The 24,808-nt window shown below is 35.6% G+C and overlaps 1 protein-coding gene across 3 annotated transcripts in view; it reads left to right on the top strand.

The window, feature by feature from the left end:
* The first annotated feature begins 592 nt into the window (after positions 1–592).
* The window catches only part of Seipin (lipid droplet biogenesis associated protein seipin), a 126,810-nt gene continuing 102,594 nt past the window's right edge, over positions 593–24,808 (top strand). For 2 of the 3 annotated variants that reach the window (XM_090398763.1, XM_090398762.1), the window contains exons 1-2: positions 593–1,040; positions 3,881–3,953. In XM_090398763.1, coding sequence (XP_090254889.1) covers positions 871–1,040; positions 3,881–3,953 — 243 coding nt within the window. In that variant the 5' untranslated portion in view covers positions 593–870. The remainder of the gene's footprint in view (positions 1,041–3,880; positions 3,954–24,808) is intronic. The other variant, XM_090398764.1, reaches the window with a different exon arrangement.

Raw genomic sequence — 24,808 nt, 5'->3', positions numbered from 1 at the left:
AACCCGAGTTTACGGGACGAAAAACCCGAGTTTCCGGGAGAAAAAACCCGCTTCCATGTGCCAGAGATCAACTAACTCGGGAACCAGTCGAAAAAAGCTTAGAAAAATTTCCTTTAGTCGACGACTAGATTCGAAACAAACTCTTCCTTCATGCGGTCAAGCGCCGTGGTGTGCAAACGCCACATCCACTGAGCTAAATAAAAGCATCAGTATCTTCTTCTTTATCTTGTATTAGGTGTCGGAGGCCCTGTTACGGTCTCATTCCATCTTTTATGTTGTCTTCCAACAGATCTCTCCCTCCTTGGGTTTGTATTCAAAGATTTGGAAATCCTGAAATCGAAAATCAAAGCGAGTTTCATAAAGCGCGCATTTTAAGACTTGTTTTATTTTTATTTTTATTTTTTTGTGAATGTTTGCATGTCTTTGTGGCTTCTATTTATGGTTTCATGAATTCTAAATGTTGGCTTTAGTTAGATACTTCAATTATCATGCCATTAATGAATGCCTTATGGTTGTGTTTATGTAATTACATAACTTTATTACTATTAGAGCACTTGAATTACATCAGTGTCTATGGCAGCGAATGCTATGATCCGTCACGCAATACATAAATTTAATCTGTTTCGTTATTTGCATATTTATCCTTAACAAGTTTCGTATTTCATTGATTCATATTATTAAGTAACGGTTTTTCAAGAAGAGGTGCCGACACAAATTGGAGCAGTACTTTATTTTTATTTATTGATGTGAAGAGAAGGATCGACTTTCGTAATTTGCTAAATTCGATGATGTATACATATCTATACTGCAATGACAGTACGATATAAATACGATGCATCGTGTTCGATTGTAACTCATCTGATTTAGTTGATGGTGAAAATGGATGTTATAACTCGTGGAAGAAAGTATTTCCTAAACTTATTTTTTACTTCTCTTGTATTCAGTATTATATTTTGGTTGTCTGTGTTTTTGTATGGAATGTTTTACTATTTTTATATTCCAGCTGTAGCTCATTCGCGACCAGTTCATCTTCACTTTGAGTGAGTTTTTTTTTCATCCTTAATATTTTCACATTAAGTTCTGATATATTTAAGCACATATAAACACAAATAAATGGTTGTAGGTGAATTGACGATAACTCAAATATAAATAAGTGATGGCAAGTAAACTGACGATAACTGATTTGTTTACAAGTTGAAATGGGTTATGATATTCGTATCAACTTAATTCCACCGTACTGTCATCAGCGATAAGCAGAATCTAAACTTGCTTTTTAAAAATTGGGAAGCTTGTAATTTTTCTCTTAGAGTTAGCGATTTCCATTCAATAAATATTAATTATTTCAAAAGTATTTGACAGTTTACCATTTAACTTGTAACTGATGTTCATATATAACAAACTGATATTTCACAGGCCGCAAGAAGTAGGATTTTATTATTATTATTCGTGACATCTCCAAGGAGTCCGAAAACTCGCTGCGGGAGGATACCTGCTGTACAACTCCCTCTGTCTCATATGGATGAGATATCAAGAAGTAGGCGAGCAAGTGAGCAACCAATAAGTTCTCTCCTTGGATAGCAACTTTTCGCTTGATATGTTAATAACACTATCAATAACTTGACAGTGGAAATGGCATGGGTATGGCTTATAGGACAGAGGTATATGGATTGAAGGAAGAGGATGAGATGTTGGTTTGAAGCTGAACAGTTTATGGATATTGACCAGCACCTGCCCATGTTCATAGATGATTAGAAGGAAATGGAGGAATAATGGTAGTCTGTTCATATTGCAATAGCCATGGGATACCTTTTAGAACAGAGACATAATGCAGAAAGATCATCTATAGGAAAACAAACTGGAGGGAGTCCATGAAAGAGGGGGGAGGGGGTCATCTGTTAAGCAAATAGTTATTGTCAATATAATCATGCATTCCAAAGAGGAGATTCCACCCCTAACTTGGAAATAGTATTTTAAAGTTTGGATAGATTTGTGATTTATAAAGTGTTCATGAGTTGAACAGAAGAGCAGTAGCATTTAGAACAAAAAAGAATATTCGGCTTCTTGGAGACTAAAAGAGGCCATGCACATGAAGGTGAAGTGGCCACTCTCATATAGAGGTCAGTGAGTTTTCCTCTTGGAGGTTAATTTTTGGTTCCACAAAACAGCAAACTATCCAGAGAACACAGTTAACAGACATGATGTACTAGCTTTATAGCTTAGCTGTTTTAACTTTCTCATACATAGTACTATATGTTAATCAACCAACTTCTTGTGTATGGGCTCAACATTAAAAAAAAAACAAAAAACCTGCAAATCGATTCAAACCAAACTTGTTCAAATTTGATTCACTCCTGTACACGTAGTCTTCTATTCTATAGATAGCTCACTTAGTACTTGTGTACGTCAGTGACAAATCCTGCACTAAAGATATCAGGTTATGCAGTGTTTATTCAATTTAAAATTATATAAATATTAAGTTTTGGATAGATTTGTGATTTATAAAGTATTTGTGAGTATAAAGAACAAAAAAGAATACTCAGCTTCTTGGAGACTAAAAGAGGCCATGCACATGATGAGGTGAAGTGGCCACTCTCATAAAGAAGTCGGTGAGTTTTCCTCTTGGAGGTTCATTTTTGGTTCCATAAAACAGCAAAGCCTGGCCAGCCGAGTGGTTAGTGTATTCGCTCTCCAGCCAGAAAGGCAGACAATCCCAAACACCCATGGGCATGGGTGTTTGTGATTGTCTTTGGAGATGCTAGTGGTGGTGGTTGGCAGTAGATGGCGTTGGTGTAGTTGTGGTCAGTTGGTGGATTGAGTGGTGGAGACAAAGTTGTAGAGCAGGTGCCCTCCCTTGAATGAGTCTTTGGACTCCCTGGAAGTGTATAATAATAATGTTAATAAAAATCTACCTCCAGCCTAAAAAAAAAAAAAAAAAAAAAAAAATTGTATATTTCTTATTTACTGCCACCATAACTTATATTTTTATATAAATAAATATAAGTAATTAAGTAAATATAATAAGTAATTAATATAACTATATAAGTAATTAAAACTAATTATTTTTTTCATATCTCTATGATGTCACGTAACTTTCTGTGACATGGTGTATTTTTGTGTTGGAGATTTAAGTCATCAATCACTAGTGCATTTTATGTGAATCCCACCAGCGAACGGTTGTAAACCTTTCGCTGGTGGGATTCACATAAAATGCACTAAGATTCAAATTCACATAAGATCCACTTGTAAACCTTTTGTATATCAGTACTCTGAGTGGGCTAAAAGGTTAGATAATCCTATTCTAGGCCATACTAACTTTTTCAATCTGCTTCAGGCCTCCAATAAACAGTGTAGTGATGGCAGCCTCAAGGTAGCAAAACCCATTGCTGCCTGAACACATTCTGACAACTGGAGAGTGAAAGCATTAGCCACTTGTACCTGATACGAGTTATCAAGTACCTCATTCTTAATATGATCCACTTCAGGTATTCCGGGTTTCTGCTTAGTTCCTGAATAAAATAACTAAGTTGGAAATGGTCTTCTTAGGTTATTGGAACCCTTATTATTAATAAAGGGTGAATTCCATCTCAAATGCAGACTCTTCCTTTTAGTACAATAACATTGCAGGCATGTTATACTAAGATATGCTTAAGGTAATGTAAATTCCATAAAGCAGTTAATCACTTTTTTGAAACTTTGTCAACCCCCCCCTCCCCTTCCCAATTTCTTTGCCATCTGTTTTAATTTTTATTTCTCAAGATCTTTAAAATTTGTTCAGTAATTGCTAATTACTGTTATGCATATTTTATTTTTATTATCATTGTATCTTGTCAATTTCATGATGTTTTTGAAGGTTAACAACTTATGTGTTTTTTACTTCTAGTACTTCTTGCCATCAAGCCATGTGTAGTTTTCCTTCTGCAAATATAACATTGGTTAAAAAAGGACATGATCAAGTATGTTTTCTTTTTATGTATTCATTTTTGTTTAGCATTTAATTAAAATGAACAGAAAGTAGCAAATATGAGCGATAGTGTATGGGATTTGAGAATGAGAGTTGAAGGTATATTTTTGCAGATAGTTGCAGGGTGATGTTATATTTAGAGCTGTATGTGGATCACTCATATATATAAACTAGCGACAGATAACTACAGTAGAAGTTTTGAAAGTTTCTAATTCACATAAAGCTTCTGCATGTCTCATGTAAAAGCCTTGGGTGAACTGTGGTTAAAATACAAAAGCACCCACCTGCAGCAGTAGTAGGTGGTTTAAAAGAAGAAAAAAAAAGGCAATTATAGCTGCTTAGGATAAGAAGCTCTCCTACTTTTGATGTTGATAAATCTTCTTGCACTCCTAATTTAAATTAGGCTAATATACATAAGTAGGTTCTCCCTGAACAAGTATTCTTAAAATGGCTTCTGTGGACAAACTTTCCGTCTTTTCAGATGGTTCTCTGTGTAGCGATTTTGAGCTAAACTGGACATGAAATTCACCATAATGTATGTACAAGTCTGTTTAGGCCTTTTCTATTTTCTTGGAATATGACAGTAACATTAACAAGGGACCTAATATACACCAGCCAGGAACTGTAACCTAGGTTTGGTGGACAAGACACTCAAAAGTTTATTACAAGGTATGAAAATAAGGAAGCCAAAATTTATTCAGAATCCTGTCAGTTCACTTAGAAATGCCTACAATATATACAGGGTGTCCCAAAATTCACTCAAGAAGTAATTTTGATAGAAAACACAGGTTTTTAATTAACAATTGTAATTTCTTATTGATTCATAAAGTATACAGTATAGGGTCATGCATGGAATAGCATATCGGATTAATGGCCTCCACGGCTTTGCTGGCACATACGCACTCTTTTGTCGAAATTTTCCATGACCGTTTTGCATAAATGTGGCTGAATTTCGTTGATACAGCGCTCTATTTCCTTCTTCAAGGCATGGGTGGTCGTGGGCTTGTTGGCATAAACCTTAGACTTCAAAAAACCCCAAAGAAAAAAGTCCAATGCCATTAAGTCACATGATCTGGGCGGCCAATTCTGATCACCAAAACGGGAAATTACACGACCAGGAAATGACTCATGCAGTAATTGAATTGTTTCTTGGGCTGTATGGCATGTGGCACCGTCTTGTTGAAACCACATGTCGTCCACATCCATATCTTGCAATTTAGGCACAAAAAACTGGATTATCATGTTGCGATAGCAAGCACCATTAACTGTTATTGCTTACCAGCTGCATTTTCGAAGAAGAATGGACCGATGATGCCTCCAGCCCAAAATTCGCACCAAACAGTGACACGTTGTGGATGCATTTGTTTCTCAACAATCACTCGTGGATTTTCTGAACCCCAAATGCGACAATTTTGTCGATTAACGAAGCCATCAAGATGAAAATGAGCCTCATCGCTGAAGATGATTTTGTTTGAAAAATAAGCATCCACTTGTTGTTGTTCCATAATCCATTCACCGAACTCTCTTCGCTGTGTGTGGTCAGTAGGCTTCAGTTCTTGAGTCAGTTGAACTTTGTAAGCATAAAGATGCAAATCTTTCGTGAGAATACGCTGTAGAGAGCTTCTCAAAATGCCCAATTCAAGACCACGGTGCCGAATTGATGTTCCTGAACTCTCAGCAACACTCTCATGAACTGCTTCGATGGTTTTTGTTGAAGGACGGCCAGAGTGTATAAGATCACTAATTGATCCAGTTTCCTTGAATTTTTTAATTAATCTTTTCACAGTTGATGAAGTTAAATCACTATTCCGACCATATTTTGTACGAAAATTGTGAACTGTAGCTGCCAAACCTTCATTATTTTTAAAATATTGCTCAACAATGAAAATGCGTTGTTCTTTCGTGTAGCGCTCCATTTTTAATAACCCTGATCTGTCAGCTGTCACGCTGTCTTTTTTTCTCATTGGCAACACTTTACCGCACAAATGGCGCTAAATTTAAATCTTGCGTGAATTTTGGGACACCCTTTACAAAGATGGAGTTAGAACTGATGCAACAAGTTTTAGATAAATCTCTGGAGAGATCATTAAGGTATTGGAAAGAATGGTAAAAAGATCAGTGCTGTTTATCCAGATGTGGGTAATAGCTCTTTGATCCTTTAGAGAGAGAGAGAGAGAGAGAGGGATAGCATGATTTTGTTAATTGTAGGTCTTGATTTAACAGCATGCTTACATATACAACAGTGGTAGAGATAAATGGAACAGATATACTATGATACCTTTTTTGAATTTTCTCAGTACATTTGACAGTATTTCACATGGATGGTTATTATACACACTCATGAAAATAGGTATGCAAATTAAACTTGTGACATGGATGGCAGAGTAGCTGACAGCTGTCAAAAATTGTATGTTGTGATGAGTCTAAGAAAATTATCATGTGGGACAACAGGGTTTTGTGCTTGGACCATTGCTATTTAATTTGTATATTAATAATATTGGGATTGTCTAGAGCAGGGGTTCCCAACCCTATGCCTGTGGGCACCATGATGCCCGTCGACCAATTTGTGTGTGCTCACCGCTGTTCAACTGTGTGCCATATAGTTTGAAATAATCACGCAACAATTCATGGCATGCTATATGACACATGCGTTAATGACACATGGCGAGTATTAAAGGCATACCATGTAAAGTAGATGCCCATTCGAAGTTGTTCATTCCAGTTTAAGAACTGGAATATCATCATATTCTCCTAATTATGAAGCACTGGTCAATGAAATGCAATGCCAAAGATCACACTAACTTACATATATATATTTAAATTTTTATATAATGTAAACTTTTAAGTAATAAAACATTTGATTATAATGTAAACTTTGTATGTATTCATTTAACAAAAGAATTCAAAAAATTTGCTTAAAAAAATAGATGGTGCCTGTCGCCCTACTGGTATTTTAGAATGTGCTCTAGGAAACAAAAAGGTTGGAAACCCTTGGTCTAGAGGGTTTATATTATATATTGCTAAGTACAAAGTTATACGTTTTGAATTGAAGACATTCCATAAATATACCACAGACTGAGTTTATTTATGAGAAATTAAAAGTGGTTGGAGCTAGAAACCAGGATGTGGTGGACATTGACTTGAAGTCTAGAAGCTATGTTACTAAGGTAGTTGCAATGTTGAAGATAATGCTAATTTGTAGGAATAAAGAAGTTATTCTTCTACTTTATAAAACTCCATGAAACTGTATGAAGACTAAATATGGTTGAATGAATTTTTTGGCAATGAGGAAAGTCAGATTTACCATTATGTAATGAAGATAAATCTGGCTGTGGAATTTTGCATAAGAGGACACACTGATTATGATCTCATGAGTTTCAGAAAGAGAAGAGGCAGATAGTATCATGAGTAGTTAAAGAGATCTTAACAGTACAGAAATAAGTGACAAGGGAGATTGGCTAGCCATGTATGAGCTTCATGGAACAAGGGATGTGTGGAATTACAAAGCAGTTGAAAGGGAAAGAAATCAGTGGTGCCTGGGATTTGGTCCAGAATAAATTACTTATGGCATCGTTAGATTGCATTCCTAAGGTTTAGAGGATAAATAAAGAAATTGGCTGAAGCTGCAAAGCAAAACCTTAGAGAATGCTATAGTTACGTTGCTGGTAGAAGAAAGGGTGATGGAAAGCTGACTTTGATTGCTGCAGATGGAACATGAATCGCATCTGCTGGAAATATGGTGGAAATGTTTAATGAGTAATTTGTTAGTGTATTTCATGTAGGGAGGCTGAGTAGTGTTGAATAGTGATATGAAGGACAGAAAACTGACAGTCCAAGAATAGAAAGTGTTTAATTTTAAGTATCCTTGATGTTAATAAGGCTATGAGATTGGATGGGATATAAGAGCTGGAAGTACCCTTGACTTGGTCAACAGAGTATGGCAACAGGAACTGTTCCAGAAGAATGTAAAGAAGGAAACACAGTGCCACTGCATAAGGGAGAATCCAAGTCAGTAGTGTCAATCTATAGGTCAGTGTGTATATATCAAGTGTTGTGGTGAAGATGTTAAAGAGGTTAGCTAGAGACAGAATAAAAGAATACAAACGTGGATTAATGAGAATGGGAAATCTTTCGTAAGCGCAGCATCGGTTTGTTAGGGAGAGGTTGTGCTTTAGTAACTTGGTTACATTTTATAATGGTGACTGGCATATAGGATGGTGGAGATGCTTATATAGTGTTTTATATTTGGATTTTTCTAAAGCATTTGATTAGGTACTATGATAAACTACTGTTGAAATTGGGGCAGGATGGGATTGGATAGTCATTTGGTAGCTTGGTTACAAGGCTGGTTGGCTAATAGGAGTTAGTGAGTTGCGTATAGAGTTGCAGTCTCCCAAAAAAAGGGAGGTGACAAGTAAGGTGCCACAAGGTTCTGTTCTAGACCATTGCTCTTTAACTTATATATCAGTGATTTTTTACAGTATGAAAAGAGATATTCAGTTGTTTGTTGATGATGCTAAATTAGAAAGAGCAATGTCAGGAAATTCAGTGTTGTTTTCAAGAGGATTTTAATAAATTGGAACTTTGGGTTGAAGAATGGGGATGTCATTTGAATGGGGAAGATGGAATGAGGTACTACATTAGAGAAAGCAAGAGATCTGAGCAACTTGGATAGGGGATTACCCAAAATATCATTGCTATAATGCAAAAGAGTATTGACATGAAAAGGATAATGAAGTGATCATTCCCCTCTATAAAGTGCTAATTAGGCCTCATTTAGATTTGTGTACAGATCTGGTTACCTGACTATATCAGTGATAGGGAAACATTGAAGAGAGAGAGAGAGACCAGAGGCAAATAACTAAGACCGTCTCAGGACTCTGGAATATTGAGTATGAGGACAGATTGAAGGAATGTGGTCTTCAGAACTTGACAGATAGGAGGAGAAGTGATATGATTGAGACATATGAGCTGGTGAGAGGAGCCTACCAAGTTACTAGGGAATTATTGTATATGATAGGTCAATGCAAGAACTAGAGGTCATCCCTGGAAACTGTACAGGGGTCATGTGAGTAAAGAGGTGAAAAAGATTTTGCATGTGTGTGTGGCAGGTGGTGAACAAGTGGAATGCATTGTCAGAATGGGTGATGAGTGTTTCGACATTGAATATGTTCAAAGCAAGTTGATAGCTATCTTGGTCCTGTGAGTGTTCAATCTCTTGCGATGAGTCTTTGGACTCCATGGAGGTTTGGAAGTAATACTCTCTGCTAAGAACTAGTCTGCTGTGTTGATATCAGGTTTAATACCACTTTCCTTGATATAATACATGCAGATAATAAGAAACAGTGGAGGTGTGCACTCTTGTCTTGCACCTGATTTTACATCAAACCATCTTGTATTCATTGAAATAGTTACAGATTAATCAGAGTTAACATATAATTGAAGACTAACTATAATATAGATATTTCAGTTTAGTATGCTATGGTGAGAAATTCAAAAATCATTGGAATCTTTCCTTATATGCAGCAATACATCCAGGTTAAAAAAAAAAAAAAAAAAAAATTCTGTTAGGATTGAGTGAAGTGTATATGCATGTAAATGATGGGGAAAAAAATTTAAATAATATTAAGATTTGTAGTTTGTGACGATAATTTCCCAGAGTTTTGGCATGGAAAGTCCATGATTAATCTTGAGATTGGGACAAAGAAATTGCTAAAGTTCTTTCACAAAGACATTTTGTATTTATGGGAACATATGTGTAATAATTTATCATCCCAGATGATTCTATGGCTAGTATTAGTAATCTCATGTTTTGCTAGACCTTATCAACACATCTTTTACTTTTTAATACTGTTGACTTACAGCATGTAGATCACTTTTTGGCTCTGTATAATGCCCCATTTGCCCCATATGACTGAAGCATTCAAACTGCTATTTTTCTCTTTCTTTCCTTCCCACCCATACATTTGGGTATGAGGGAAGACCGTTTCAAAGGATAGAGGTATATGGAATGGAAGAAGAGAATGAGAAGTTAGTTTCAAGTTTTTGAAGATGAATGGTATGATGTTGATCAGTAGCTGCCTGTGTTTGTACCTGATTAGAGGAATAATGGTTGCCAGTTTAGTGGGACAGCATTGAAGAGAACAAATACTGTAGAAACAGTTTTTGTTTGTAGAAAAGCAATTGGAGCAAGTGTGAGAGAGATCTGTTAAATAAATAGCTCTTCTGGATATAATTAAGTATTCTGAGAAGGTTTGATGCACGACCCCAAATGCTAGAAGAGTATTATAAAGTTGAATGGATAAGCTTTTTTTGGAGTCTGAAGCCATTCCAGTCACACACACACACACACCACTCTGAGAGAAAAATTTGGCTGTCACCTTTTTTTTTTGACTGCATTCATTTTTTGACTTATATGGATGACTCCCCTCCATAAAATGAAAAATTCCATGTACTGGTATCCTGTATAATCCTTTCAGAAATTTGTAGGTGTCTTTTATATCACCCCCTCTTCTGTCTGCTATCATATGCATTCCACAAAGTCTCAATCTCTTCTCATGATCTACATTCCATAATCCTTATATTATGTTTTAATGCTTTCCTTTGCACCATCTCCACCATATCTGCATCACCTTGGAGACCAGATCTATGCACAGTAGTCCAGATGAGGTTGTATCAAAGCCTAGTAAAGAGGCAGAATGACTTCTTTATTCTACATATCAGTGTTCATTTCTCATCTCATCTTCCTTAAACCCTCTTTTACCTTGCGGTGTCGAGGGTCTGTTGATCATCGGACCTCACTCCGTTTACAAGATAAGTTGGTCAGCCTTATGCCCCGGTGTATCCTATGGCCTGTAGTGTTGAGTTCTCAAGGCCAGTTTTCCTGCTTTGCAGGATGAAAAATCCCAGAATAAACTTGGGAAAAAACCCTGCTGTCCACACCCAAGACTGGCTAACTTGGCTATGGCTGAGGAAGATCCTTCAGCTCCTCACGTCACCGACGGGAATCGAACCTAGGACACTCCTTCCCCAACCATATGGTTGCGAAGCGCATAGCCACTAGGCTAACCGCGCAGACCAGTGTTCATTTCAGCATTGTAATTTTCCTCTGAGATGTATTTGTTATTGCTATGTTAACCTCTTAGCTTTAACTTATCTACTAAAACTCCAATATCCCTAGCCTGGTCAGTTTCTTTTGGCATAATCTTGCTAGTATAATATGCCATTGGATATCTCATTACACCAAAGTGCATGTTGGACTGACAGCCATTTCACATGTCAACAATTCCAGCTTTTTCCAATCATTGTACAAGCACTATCAGTTGTATTCCTGATTACCCTGCCTATCTTTGCATCATCAGCAAATAGCTGTATGTCAACTGTTAAATCTGTTCCAATATTAATGTAAAGATTGAATAACAGTGACAGAGGACTGATCCCTGGTCACTTTAAATCTTGTAGACTCACAGCTCCTATATACTACTTTTTGATATGTCAGTCAGCCATACTTTTATCCAAACTAGTAATTTGTGGTCCAATCATCTATCCTCGAACTTATGCAAAAACTTTCCATGCTGAATCCTGTCATAAGCTTTACTGAAGTCCAAAAGTATCATAGTGTATGCATTTCCCTTGTCGAACTCAACAATGACATTATTATGAAATGTGAGCAGGTTACCTCAAACATCAACTTCCCTTACTAAACCCATGCTGTTCATTACAAAGTATAGATTCTGTCAACCTATTTCTCTATGCAAATCTCTTACTAACTTTTCAAAATCTTCACCACCACTCCAGATATACTGATATGTTGATATAACATCAGGCTTTGCACCACCCTTGTGCAATGAGATTATCATATATTCTTTTGACTCGTGTGGAATCTTTTCTGTGTTGACTCAAATTATACAGCCAGTTGTTTAGCATCAGTGCTGATATTCCATCAGTCCCTATTGCCAAATTCATATTCAGTTTGTGCAACAGTTCAAGTACTTCCTCCTCACAGCTGGTATAGAGGGTAGTATTGAGCTCAGTGTTGCATGCACTAGGTTGATAGCTTTTAGCAAAATGGGCACTGATTAATCAAACAATCTTTTTTGCATCTGCCACTTGCATGCCATCCACATTGACAAGAATAGTTCTTTCACATTCAGTCTTTCTTTTACTTGCAACATAATGATAGAATTTTTTTTAGTTGTCTTTAGCTTGCATAGCCAGTTTATGTTCATACTTGCACATAACTTTCCGTACAATAGTTATAACCCTTTAGACCTATGCTTTATAATTTTCATAACCTGAGATCATTCTTGTGCACATCATCTTTTAAGAATCTATTGCTTAATAAGATAGCCCATCCATTTCACTCCCATCCTGTTTATTTTTCGAACTCTAGGGATACATTCTGATATGTTGGTGTATTTTTTAGATACTTCCAATGCACTGCCAGTATCCTTCCCATCTAGTAACCAGTATCATGAGATTGAACCTAGTATTCTCATTTGGTCATAATTTTTGCTTTGAAATTCAGCACAGAACCATTTTCTAAATGGGATGTCCATATATTTGGCTACTTCCCATGTCAAGACTGCATGATTACTGTAGCCGATTGGAGGCAGAATAGTCATGTTCTTTTACTCAATTCCCCCCCACCGACACTATAATCAGATCTAATATTTTTTGGCATCAAGTTCCTTCTGTTGCATGCTACTTAAGGAAGTTACCATTCAACAGCTTAATAAATTTTGCTTCATTCTTTTCGTGATTCGCTGCTACCCAACCCGAGTTTGGATAATTAAAGCCACCCATGATTAATCATTTAATACCCATTTGGTTTATTTGGTGATGCATTTCATTGTCACTAGCAGCTGATCCACTAGGTCTAGCAACATCCCATGTATTTAATCTTGTTAGACTCCACATCATACCAGGTAGCTTCAAACTCCCTGCTACATAGAAAACTGTTAATATTGCAGTCATAGCTATCATCTACCTTAACTCGACTGAAATCATCTGATATCATTGCCATCCTCTACTACCTTGCCTATCACCTTCCTAAAAAATTGTACCCTTTACACTCAATACCAATTAGTACATCGCTCTGTCAGCCAGGTTTCACTAATGCCAGTAATCTGAGACCACATCATATCCACTAAGTTAATAAAATCAACCCCTTTGTTCCTTATACTCTTGGCATTTGTGTACAGACATGAGTTACCTCTATGCTTTCTTTTATACTCTCCTCTGTTGTCTGCATGATCCAGTTGGATAACATTCAGATTCCTGTTTATATTTAATGCTTTAGTTATGCAGACATCCATACCAATACTTAATACATCTGAACCAGACAAACACACAGTCATCTTTTCATCACAAGCAATTCCATTATTGATCATATTTATGTAATTCATATAGTTGAACACAGATTGATCATAATCTAGTTTCCCTGACTGTATTAGTTCTCATACCAATAAGTAATTTCTCAAGTCCTGATACCAAACTCTTCAAGTATAGACTGTCCTTATGTAAATGCTCATTCCTTCAAACTAGATTCACAGCTCAAAGAATTCACAACCATTCTTTCTACGCAGCCTACACGTAGAATCATTTGCTATCACAACCCCTCTTAATTCCATGTTATTATTCATCTTCTCTAATCAATCTCCCTGGCTGAAGACTTGTGATCTAATGTACTATTCTTCTCCATTTGTTTTCTGTCATTCTAAGTGCAACCTCCAACCTTAGTCCAACAAGAGCAGGAATTTGATCTGTTCTTATTCTAGCTCCTGGCATCTTGTCTTGCATGATGAGTTTTTCATTGTTCTCTCCCCTTCTTCTTGAGATGTGTCCAGAATATCTGAAGAATCTTCATGTAGGACTCATTTCAATATTTAATTGATCTCTGATGCTTAGGTTGGTTCTTTTCTCAGTCCAAGGAACTTGAAGCATCCTTCTCCAGGCCCACATTTCAAAAGCATTGATCTTCTTAATTGTCTTGTTTAGTGTCCAAGACTCTGAGTCATAAAGAACGACAGAAAAGACTAAAGATCTCACCAGTCTGATCTTTTGTTGATAGATATTTTTCGATTCTTCCAGATCTTGGTGAGTTGAGTCATTGTAATTCATCTTCGTACTTCCTCCATATGCCTCCCATTGGCAGAGAGCAGTGAGCCCAGATAGATAAACCGATTAACTGCTTATGATTGTAAACAGTCCTCTGTAATATTTTCATTATGATTTCCTATCTAGAGTCATCAGCTTTGTTTTACTTAGATTGATCTTTAGTCCTTATGTCAAATGGTGCCATTCTTCTTCCAAGGAGCTCTTTTATGTCTTTTCATTTTCTGTTATTAGTACTATGTCATCAGCATATCTCAGGTTGCTGATTCTTGAGATGCCTATGAATATGACTCTATTCCATTCATCCAGAGAGCTCACGATTTCCTCACATAGAGATAGAGGAGTCCAGGAGATAGTATGCAACCTTGCCTTGCTTTTTTTTTTTTTTTTTTTATAAACAGAACCAATCTGATATGTTATCAACTCTTATTGCAGTTTGGTTATTGTTGTAAAGTTGACTTATTAACTGAATAAGATGTTAGGGGAAATTCAGACTCAGACATTTTCCCACATCAATTTCCAGTTTATTCAGTTGAATGCTTTGTTGTTGTCAATAAAGCCTAAGTAAACAAGGCTATTGACTTCTCTTGATTTCTCAATAAGGTGTCTTAGATTTGGTTGCTGGTTCCTCTTCTTTGCACAAATATAGCTGGTTCTGAAGAGGTATAAGCCTTCAAGTGATTATTAATTCTTTCTTTGATAATATAGAGCACGATTTTACTTGTGTTTAAGATTAATGTTATTGCTCTATAGTTTCACATTTAGTGCTTCCTTTTTTTTTTTTTTTTTTTTTTTTTTTTTTTTTTTTTTTTTATGGATTGGTGTAAAGATTTGTTTTCACTCGGTCCAATAGCCAGGTGCCAGTATCCCAATTCAACTGCATAATCTCAGCATTACTTCAATTCTTGCTCTGCCCATGCTTGTTTTATTATCTTTATATAAATTCCATCATTACTTGCTGCTTTTCCAGTTTTCATATTTTTGATAGCTAGTTCTACCTTCTGTCTGAAGTAGGAGATTTATTTTATTATTATTATTTTGTGACACCTCCAAGGAGTCTGAAGACTCATTGAGGAAGGACATCTACTCTACAACTCTCCATCTCCTTCACTCCATCCACCAGTTTTATCTATTTTCTCATTTGTGTCAGACATTCATTATTTAGTATATCTGAATTTTTTGTAGATTTTTGCAGTATTCCTTTCATCTCTTTAAAATTTCTCTTTTTTTTGTCTGTAGGTTTCGCCTTGAAGCTATTCAGTTTTTGAAAAAAGAAACTTTGAGTCTCATGTGAACAGTAATGAAACAATTTCCTCACATATTTTATTGATTTATGTTTCTTTATATTTCATACAAAATTTCTTTATTGCTTTACTGATTTCGTTATAATAACTTCTATTGGAAATACTATTTTCACTTTCTCACTCATTGACTAGTCCTTGCATATCCTCTCTTGCACTGTATTTTTTGCCAGAAAAGAAAAGCAAATTTTTGATTTTGGCACCCAGAAAACATGAAGTAGTACCACTGTCATCAATCATGCTTAATAATTGAATCTCCATATTATATAATATTCTTCTTTGTATAGTTGATTTTACCTACTTGATTTCCATTATGCAATATCTTGCATGATTCTGTGCCCCCCCCCCCCCCATCTCTCCTTTTCTGTTTTGCTTAAGTCAAAGATATTTTCGAAGATAATTCATACTTGATCTGTTCATTACTCTCTGAAATAGCATGATTATCTTTACTGGGACTATCAACCTTGTTAACAATTTCACTAGTATTTTTCTTGAGGTTTGGTGCCATTTTACGATATTGCTTTAATTTTGCAATAATTAACAAAATATTAAGAAATATATCAAAAATTTATAAATTCATGAAATTCAGCAGTAATATTACTATAAAACTAATTTTTTTAACTACAAAAATTAGTTTCATAGGACTGTTTGGTATGTTGACTGCTCACCTCAAACCAGAACCAGAATGGCTAGAAGATCAGTGTTTAAGAAATATTTAGAAAATCTTGAAGCTTGAGTTATCCTGATTACAGAGCCTTGGCTACTCAGGCACTCATCGGAAAAATCTGATGAGAAAGAGAACCATTTAGCATTACATTCTGTAAATGATCAGAGAGGAAGCTGACAATCCATTCTTAAAGAGTAGGAGGGAGGCCATAAGATGGTAACATGGAAAGAAGGCGGAGATGTCAAACTCGATGAAATGCCTCGGAAATAAGTGACTGTGGGATTCTCCACATCTTTCCACGGCCTATGTTCAAAGTTAGATAAATTTGGTTTGTAAGGAGGTTGGCTATAGAATAAGGACTGTTGGAACAATATTGATGATTACCAAGGATTGACAAATACACTTGCCCACTCACCATTGGGGAGAGGATTTTTCTAGCTGGCGAGTAGCTGCAGAATGGACAAAATAGAACGTTTTATTTATTTAATAAATAAATAAAAAAAATTCTCCAACCACAATACAGCACTTTCAATCATGTTGTGAAATGTGAAACTCCTGTTGATTGGGACATATCAATAAAAAAAAAAAGGGGGAGGGACCTTTGGCAAATAAATTTTTTTGAATACAAGTAGTTTTGCATAATTTGTCAACCTTGGTGATTAATAATTAACTATTAGGCCACTAGGTAGTGAAGAAGCTGGTTGTTGATGGCTTTCAACACACAATGCAAAAATAGCATCAAAATACTTTTTGTTTTCATTTTATATATGTTCTCTCAAGACACCTGTTGACTTATAAGCAAGGAACTTTATTTACTTCTTTTTCTGGAATGCCTTGACTTCACAGGAAGTTTTAATTTTTTTTTTCATCCTTGCAAGCAGTTTCATCATCTCCCTGACAGAATCAGTCAATATTTTTCAGATTTTTCCACTGAGACCTCAAGGTTTTAATTACCATATTTATGAGACAATTTTTAGAAAAAATATATTCACAAACCTTAAATTTCATTTATTATTACCATAACTTGTACCATCAGCATTCAGTTCGTCTTCACTCATCTCGGCACTATCACTCATCTCATTACTGTCACTTTTTGTATTATTGTCTGAACTATTGTTATCACTCCCTTTAAAAATGAAGTCATCTTTAGTACCATCCATCGTGTTACTTATTCTGCATTTTTTAAAGACTTCATAATCGTCTGATCCATTCAAAACTACATATGTTCAACCACTAACTACTTGACGCTGGTAAAATTTTCATATGTAAATTGAAGCTTCCCACATATACAGCAAGATGTGTTTGGTTCGCATTGAAAATGTGGGAATCCAAGACTTACCCAGTATCACCTACCTTTTGGACCATAAGACGCACCCCAATTCTAAGTCGATTTCTCTACATAAAAAGGTGCGCCTTATGGTCCAAAAAATATGGTATTTTTGAAACTGTTGTACATATTTTTCTTTTCATCATGTTTTTTTTTTATTTCTATCTTGTTTAAAACTAAATGATCACTTCTTATTTCAAATACCCTGTATACTCTTTCTTTAACTTGTGTAAAGATATCACTGTTTACAATAAAAACAGTAAGGTTTTTCGTATTTCTTGTCTTCTCTCCATGTGAATTGTGCACAAGTTTTATATTGGGATATTGTGCTACTAATGAATAGTCTGAAGGAAATTAGTAGGTGCTTACCATTATTATTGTTCTTATATTCCAATTTTTTCCCAAACCATTTCTGTATGTCTGGCATTAATTTCCTAGACTCTGCTGGTTTTGACTTTTAATAAGGACCACCTTTTGTCTTTATTAGTTGCCCTGTCTAATTAATGAATTGAAAACGTTCTCTGCTTCTTTCTTAGTAGAACCTTCTGTGGAGTGATAAGCATAAATTAATAATCAATTTCCTATTTTGAAATTACTCACATAGCTCTGCTTGAATTGCCTGCCATTCAAGTAGTTACTCTTCATGTTTTAGTAGTTGAATGTTATAGCAAATCCTTTTTGTGATCAGCATTGCCCAAATGTAACATCTTATAGTTAGCAGTATCTTGCATTTTTTCATTATCTTGTTACTTCTCTAATTCTTCTTTCAGGTGGTGCCTGCTGATGGTGCCTATCTTCATTTCTACTGATGATAAGTTTGTCCAATACTGACTTTTTTGTTGTTTTAGTTTGGGTCCATGATGGAAACAGGGGTTGCCATCTTTAATTGGATGATGCCCCAGCTGGCATGACCTTTCATCATGTTGTACCATTTTGTTATTGATTTTATTATTATTATTAACATCTGATTTCTATGGAGTCAAAGGACTCATCGTGGGAGGCCCATACTCCCTCATGCAAAAAGATTGTTGAACCATGCCCTAAACCCATTCACATTTTTGCACTTGCCACACTCTCAGGCAATGCATTCTGTTCAGAAGTCACTCAATGCAAAGAACCTGCATCTCATTCCCTTGCTCACATCCTCTTTATATAGCCTCCAGGGATGACGTTTAGTTCTACCCTTTCCATTCTACTCTACGAAAAATCTCCTCCACATTAATTTGGTAACAAACCCTCACCAACTTATGTCTCAGTTATATCCCCCCCTTTCTTCTATTTGTGAGGCTCTGTAAGTTGCATTCCCTCAATCTACCAGCGTATCTCACATTCCATAGACCTGGCATTAACTTAGTAAACTTTCTCTGAGAAATCAGGCAACCAAATCTGCACACAGTTCATTATATGCATCTCCTTTATTGAGTGGTGAATTTTTCACAAAATCTTATACAAGGGAACCATATCTTCTTTGCTTCTGCATATTAATGCCTTCTCATTATTATCATAATCTGTTGTGATTTTCTTACAATTTTAGGGGTTGTGACCCCTAAACTTCAAGTCTCTGTCCACCTTCATTCCCAGATCTCTTCCACCTCCTTCAAAATTTCTCCATTAATTATGTACTGTGCATCCAACCTTGTCTACCAGGTTTTAAGACTTTGCAACATTAAACTGATAGCTCCAATCATTTGCCCACTCTCATCATATTGAGATTCTCTTGCAAGGTCACATCTGCTCTACTTCTCATAGCTCTTCCCAACCTTGCATTATTGGCAAACAGCTGCACATCTCTAGTTAAGCCATTCCCAAAGCAGATCTCTCTGGCACTTCCTTAATGATCTTCCTCTCTATTGGGATAAACTCCTCCATATGTAACATGCTGATACCTGTCTTGACAGCCAGTCAACTATCCAACTCACTGGTCTGTTATGTAATTCCATCTGTTTCAATTTAGCTACTGGCTTGTCATGTGGCAGTCTGTCAAACGCTTCCAAAAAATCCAAGTACACCATTGTAGCATCTCCTTTATTGAGTGGTGAATTTGTCACTTTGTTGTAATATGTAAGCAGACTGCTAAAATATGACTCCCCCCCCCCCCCCTCCCAACAAACCCATTCTGACCATCATAGAGAATACTGCTATTATTAATCAATTTCTTAATCTTATTCCTCCCCCCCCCTCCTTTGTGAAGTTGAACAATTTTTCCCACCTTTCATTCTTTTGGAACTCTTGCTGTTGCAAGACTCTTGTTCAACACGTGTACTCAAGGTGCCATTAATTCCGTAGAGCATTCCTTCAAGAAACATGGCAATATATTGTCAAGCACTACTGCTTTATTAACATAAAGTATACTTAATTCCTCGTATACCTCCTCAGTCACCATCAGTACCTTCTCCACTATACTCTCTACACTCCAGCTTCACGAGTTGACTTCACGAGGATGAAATACATGGATAAACTGCGCATTGAATACTTCATCTATATCTGCTGCATTGGTCACCAATCTGCCAGTGTCATCAACTAGCATTATCTTCCAATAGTCATTTTTACTTCTACTTTTCACATGTTGAAAGAACTCACTAGGATTTTTCTTAGCTTTATTGGCTAATTTTTTGTCATACTGCACTTTTGCTGTCACATTCTGAGTCACATTCCTGGCCTGCTTTTTGTACTCTTCATGCAACTGATTATTGCCAACATTCATTTTGTGGGGGTACACGACAAATGGGCAACGGAATAAAAGATCAAATATGCCATTCTATTCTGTTGATCTATTACCAGGTAAATTTAAATAATATTTTTTTGGGAAATGAGTTAAAAGAATGGTATAAACATAAAATTTGAAAAATCTCACTTATAATTAAGTTTATTTTTATTGTAGAATTACGAATTGTATAGAAGTTATATTGAAATTTCCCATACAAAAAAATGAGTCAGCTAGTTAATAAATATTTATATTATATATTTTCGTTTATATCATATATCAAAATTTGTAGGATTGTTTAAGAAAGAGATGGTTAAAAAGAGTGGTCTGAAAATGATTTAAAAATGAAAAAGTATAATTGCACAGTATTAAAATAAAGAAAATATATAGTTTTTTAAATTCATTTATTAATATTATTTTGTAATTAATAAACATATTTACAAATGTTACATATATACACTAAAACAAAAAAGTATATGAAAATCAAAACAATTTTTTTGAATTTATTAATTCATATTATAGTTATATGCAATACCACGTAAATATTCTATTATATTTTCCCTATCGTAATTAATAACTTTTTTTAAAATTCTTTGGTCAGCTTCATCGTAACGTCTACATTTGTGCTGATGTTGAAACCTGCTGCTGCTCTTTCATAATCAACATCATATGTTTTTTGAATTTTTTGTAGTCCATTTATAAAAATCCATAAATTTGGATGACTTGTGCTGCTGCCAAAGCTCAATTGCAGTTTTCGATGACAGGCTTTCGCAAAATTATTTGTCCTATTGCTTCCATTTATTGTTCTTTGGTACACAGACCAAACGTTTGAAGGAAAAATCGGTGGAGCCCTGGTTCTGTTATTCCTTAGATGACCTATGTATGTGTTCGTAAACCATTCTAAAATTGATTCAAATTCATTGGATAAATGATTCTCGTGTTCAGAAATAGTGTAAATAATATCTTATTCTGGAACGAAAGCAAGTGAAGTGATCATTTTTGAATTTAAAGCGAATTGCGCATCAGAATTATATCTGGTTAAAAGACTGCATGAAGCTAAATGCTTACGAAGATTTTGTATGAGATGAAAAAAATCAACTATTTATGTTAGCTTGTGTAAATACTATACGTAACACTTGATGAATGGCAATTTCAAAATCAATGTTTATATTTTCGGGATCTAGTAATGGCCACATTTCATGTATCATATAAAATAATTTTGTGTATGTTTATAAATTTTTAATACATACCTTTTTATTTACTGAAACTTGTTCTTTGTACGTGGTATCTGTAACATTGACACAAATATCGGAAACGATGTAATAAACAAACAACTAGTCTTACTGTTTAATAGAAGTCAAAATATCTTGCGAATGTGTATTAAACTAAATAACCGCACACAAAATGCCCAAATGATAAATTGCCAAACAAAGACACCTTACGCAGTGAAGCTCAGAAATACTTCTTCAGACAATAAAAATAAACTTAAAACTATGCTACCGGCCAAGACGTCTATAGATGTCAAAATTATCATGGATACGAAGTGCATATTAAAATTGCAATACCATTGATGTTGCATTGAAATATATGATGGATACGAACCGTATGAGGATGCGTATTTGATCCATAATGCCTCGTAAGATGGTTAATTATTATTATTATTATTATTCCTGACACTTCCAAGGAGTCCAAAGACTCATCGCAGGAGGACACCTACAACTGTCTCAACCACTACATTAATTATAAGCGAGATTTTTCAAATTTTATGTATATAACGTAATTCTATGGGAAATTTCAATACAATTCGTAATTCTACACAATAAAAATAAACTTAAATAAACTTAATTATAAGCAAGATTTTTCAATTTTTTTTGTTTATATTGTTCTTTTAACTCATTTTTAGCTGGTAATAGATCAACATAATAGAATTGCATGTTTCATCTTTTATTCCGTCGCCCAGTTGACTGTGTCCCATTTTGTGCTATCTTCACTGTGCTTTCTTCTTTAAGATCTTGCATGATCACCTGCATAATCTTTTCATTCCTCTATTTTACTCCTGTCTTGTTTAGTCTTTTCACCTTTAGGAATACACTCAGGCATTACTGCTGTTAAATAGCTCTTGATTAATGCCCAAACAACATCTGTCTCCTTTCCATTCAACTCCTCTTGTTTTCCTAAGCTTTTCATAATCACCAGTCTTGTAGTTACACATATATCTCTTCTTTATAGAAGTTCTCATATGACTGGCTATAATGATCATTTCATAGTCACTCTCACCAACTGGAGGAAGATTATACTCTATTGATAGTCATATCCTGATGTTGTAACCAGATCTAAGACTCTACTCTTGTGTAACCTTCATTACGAGACCCTTCAGAACTCAAAATTAATTCTCCTTATTCTCTAATGCAATCTCTTCATTCCATTCCAAATGAAATGAAGAGATAGCATTATTCTCTTCATTCCAATTGATATTGCTGTAATTGAAATCGCTCATACTGATCACTCTCACTTGCTCAAGCTGAGCTTAAACTAAGTCACCTATACATATCTTTGTATCCACCCTCCGCACTTCTAGCAGCAACCTTTCCAAATGACTCTCTAAAACTATTTAGATGCAGTCCATCACTCTTATACAGTTCCATTCAACCTTCCAACTCATCCGACACATTCACAAAGTGCAATCCTTTCTCTTCACATGTTTCCACTAACATTCAAGATCTTTGCTTTCTGCCACAACTCATCATTATCATACCTGGGCAACATACAAACTACTCTTTCTATCACACTGTTGTCTTTTACTCTCCTCAATAATCTTCTGATATCCATCTTCGCATTCTTATTCCCAACCAAATCATTCATTCATTCCAACCACTAACTCCTTCACATGCTTACTTCTCATATCCAGCATCTCAATCAGCCTCTTCATTCATCCTGTTGCTATTTCTTTTTCTCCACTGTCTTTTCATTTTATTCATTCGCACCCTTCTGTTTGTATCCACCATACAAATGGAAGAGTGTAATTCTTGCATTCCAGCAATCGTTCCTCCTGTTGTTCTATCAGTCAGACTTTCTTCTGTTCCCATAGTCATGCCAGCTCTTGCTTCATTAGTCAAGCTCGCTTCTGCTTGTACAATTTTGCTCACTTTTCATTTTTTAATAATTTCCGTACTCCCAAGCACATTCTCCACACTCATGTCTTTATACTCACTCTTCTGGCTATCATTCTCAATCTTGCATCCATCAATGCCTTTCATTGGGTATTCATCACTTCTGGTTCTTGACTTTCATTCCAATCAGTGCAATGCATTAGTATATCGCACTTTCTACAGAACTTCACTCTCTCTCTCTCTCACTTCTTTTGTTTAATCTCTCACCAAATACATCTGCAACAGACCATGTATACATATTACACTCTTGACAATTGAACCATCTTAATAAAATCCACACCACTCAACACGAGATTTTCAGGCGATGCATCTGGTTGTCCTAGTTTTTACCCCCATTTTTGCCTCCATTAACTGCTATACATAAGTTGATTCTGAGAATGGATTAAAGACAGGTAGACTACAAAATTTAGTAAATAAGCAGAAATGATACATGGAAATAAATAAGCTAGTAAAGTTTTTTTATATTTTAGATTTATGGAAGATTTTTCCAGTAATAGCAGTAAAAAAGCAGAACAAAGGGAACTAGTCTCTGAATTGTTCTTTTTACTTGAAGCTTTATTTTTTCTCAGTTCATTTCTTCAAAATCTTGTGTATAATGTAAATGCATGATTTATGCATAAAAGCAAAAATACAGGTATAGTACGCCCACACTTGCTAGAGCTTTGCTTGGCTTTGTGCCAAGAATAGTCGATTCATGCTGAAGGGGAGAAAGAAATAAGGCGATGAACGAATTGGTCGCCAACATGCGAAATCACGTGCTTCATTGGTAAAATTTTCCAACTGTTATACAGGGTCTCCCAAAATTCACGCAAGAAGTAATTTTGATAGAAAACACAGGTTTTTAATTAAAAATTGTAATTTCTTATTGATTCATAAAGTATACAGTATAGGGTTATGCATGGAATAGCATATCGGGTAAATGGCCTCCACGGCTTTGCTGGCACATACGCACTCTTTTGTCGAAATTTTCCATGACCGTTTTGCATAAATGTGGCCGAATTTCGTTGTTACAATGCTCAATTTCCTCCTTCAAGGCATGGGTGGTCGTGGGCTTGTTGGCATAAACCTTAGACTCTTCAAAAAACCCCAAAGAAAAAAGTCCAACGCCGTTAAGTCACATGATCTGGGCGGCCAATTCTGATCACCAAAACGGGAAATTACATGACCAGGAAATGACTCATGCAGTAATTGAATTGTTTCTTGGGCTGTATGGCATGTGGCACCGTCTTGTTGAAACCACATGTCGTCCACATCCATATCTTGAAACCACATGTCGTCCACATCCATTTAGGCACAAAAAACTGGATTATCATGTCGCGATAGCGAGCACCATTAACTTATTGCCTTACCAGCCGCATTTTCGAAGAAGAATGGACCGATGATGCTTCCAGCCCAAAATCCACACCAAACAGTGACACGTGGATGCATTTGTTTCTCAACAATCACTCGTGGATTTTCTGAACCCCAAATGCGACAATTTTGTCGATTAACGAAGCCATCAAGATGAAAATGAGCCTCATCGCTGAAGATGATTTTGTTTGAAAAATAAGCATCCACTTGTT

The sequence above is a fragment of the Typopeltis vanoorti genome, chromosome 10 (assembly GCF_054136105.1).
Source record: "Typopeltis vanoorti isolate ZY-2024b chromosome 10, IOZ_Tvanoo_1.0, whole genome shotgun sequence".
NCBI lineage: Eukaryota > Metazoa > Arthropoda > Arachnida > Uropygi > Thelyphonidae > Typopeltis > Typopeltis vanoorti.
This window is presented reverse-complemented; position numbering and strand designations above follow the sequence as displayed.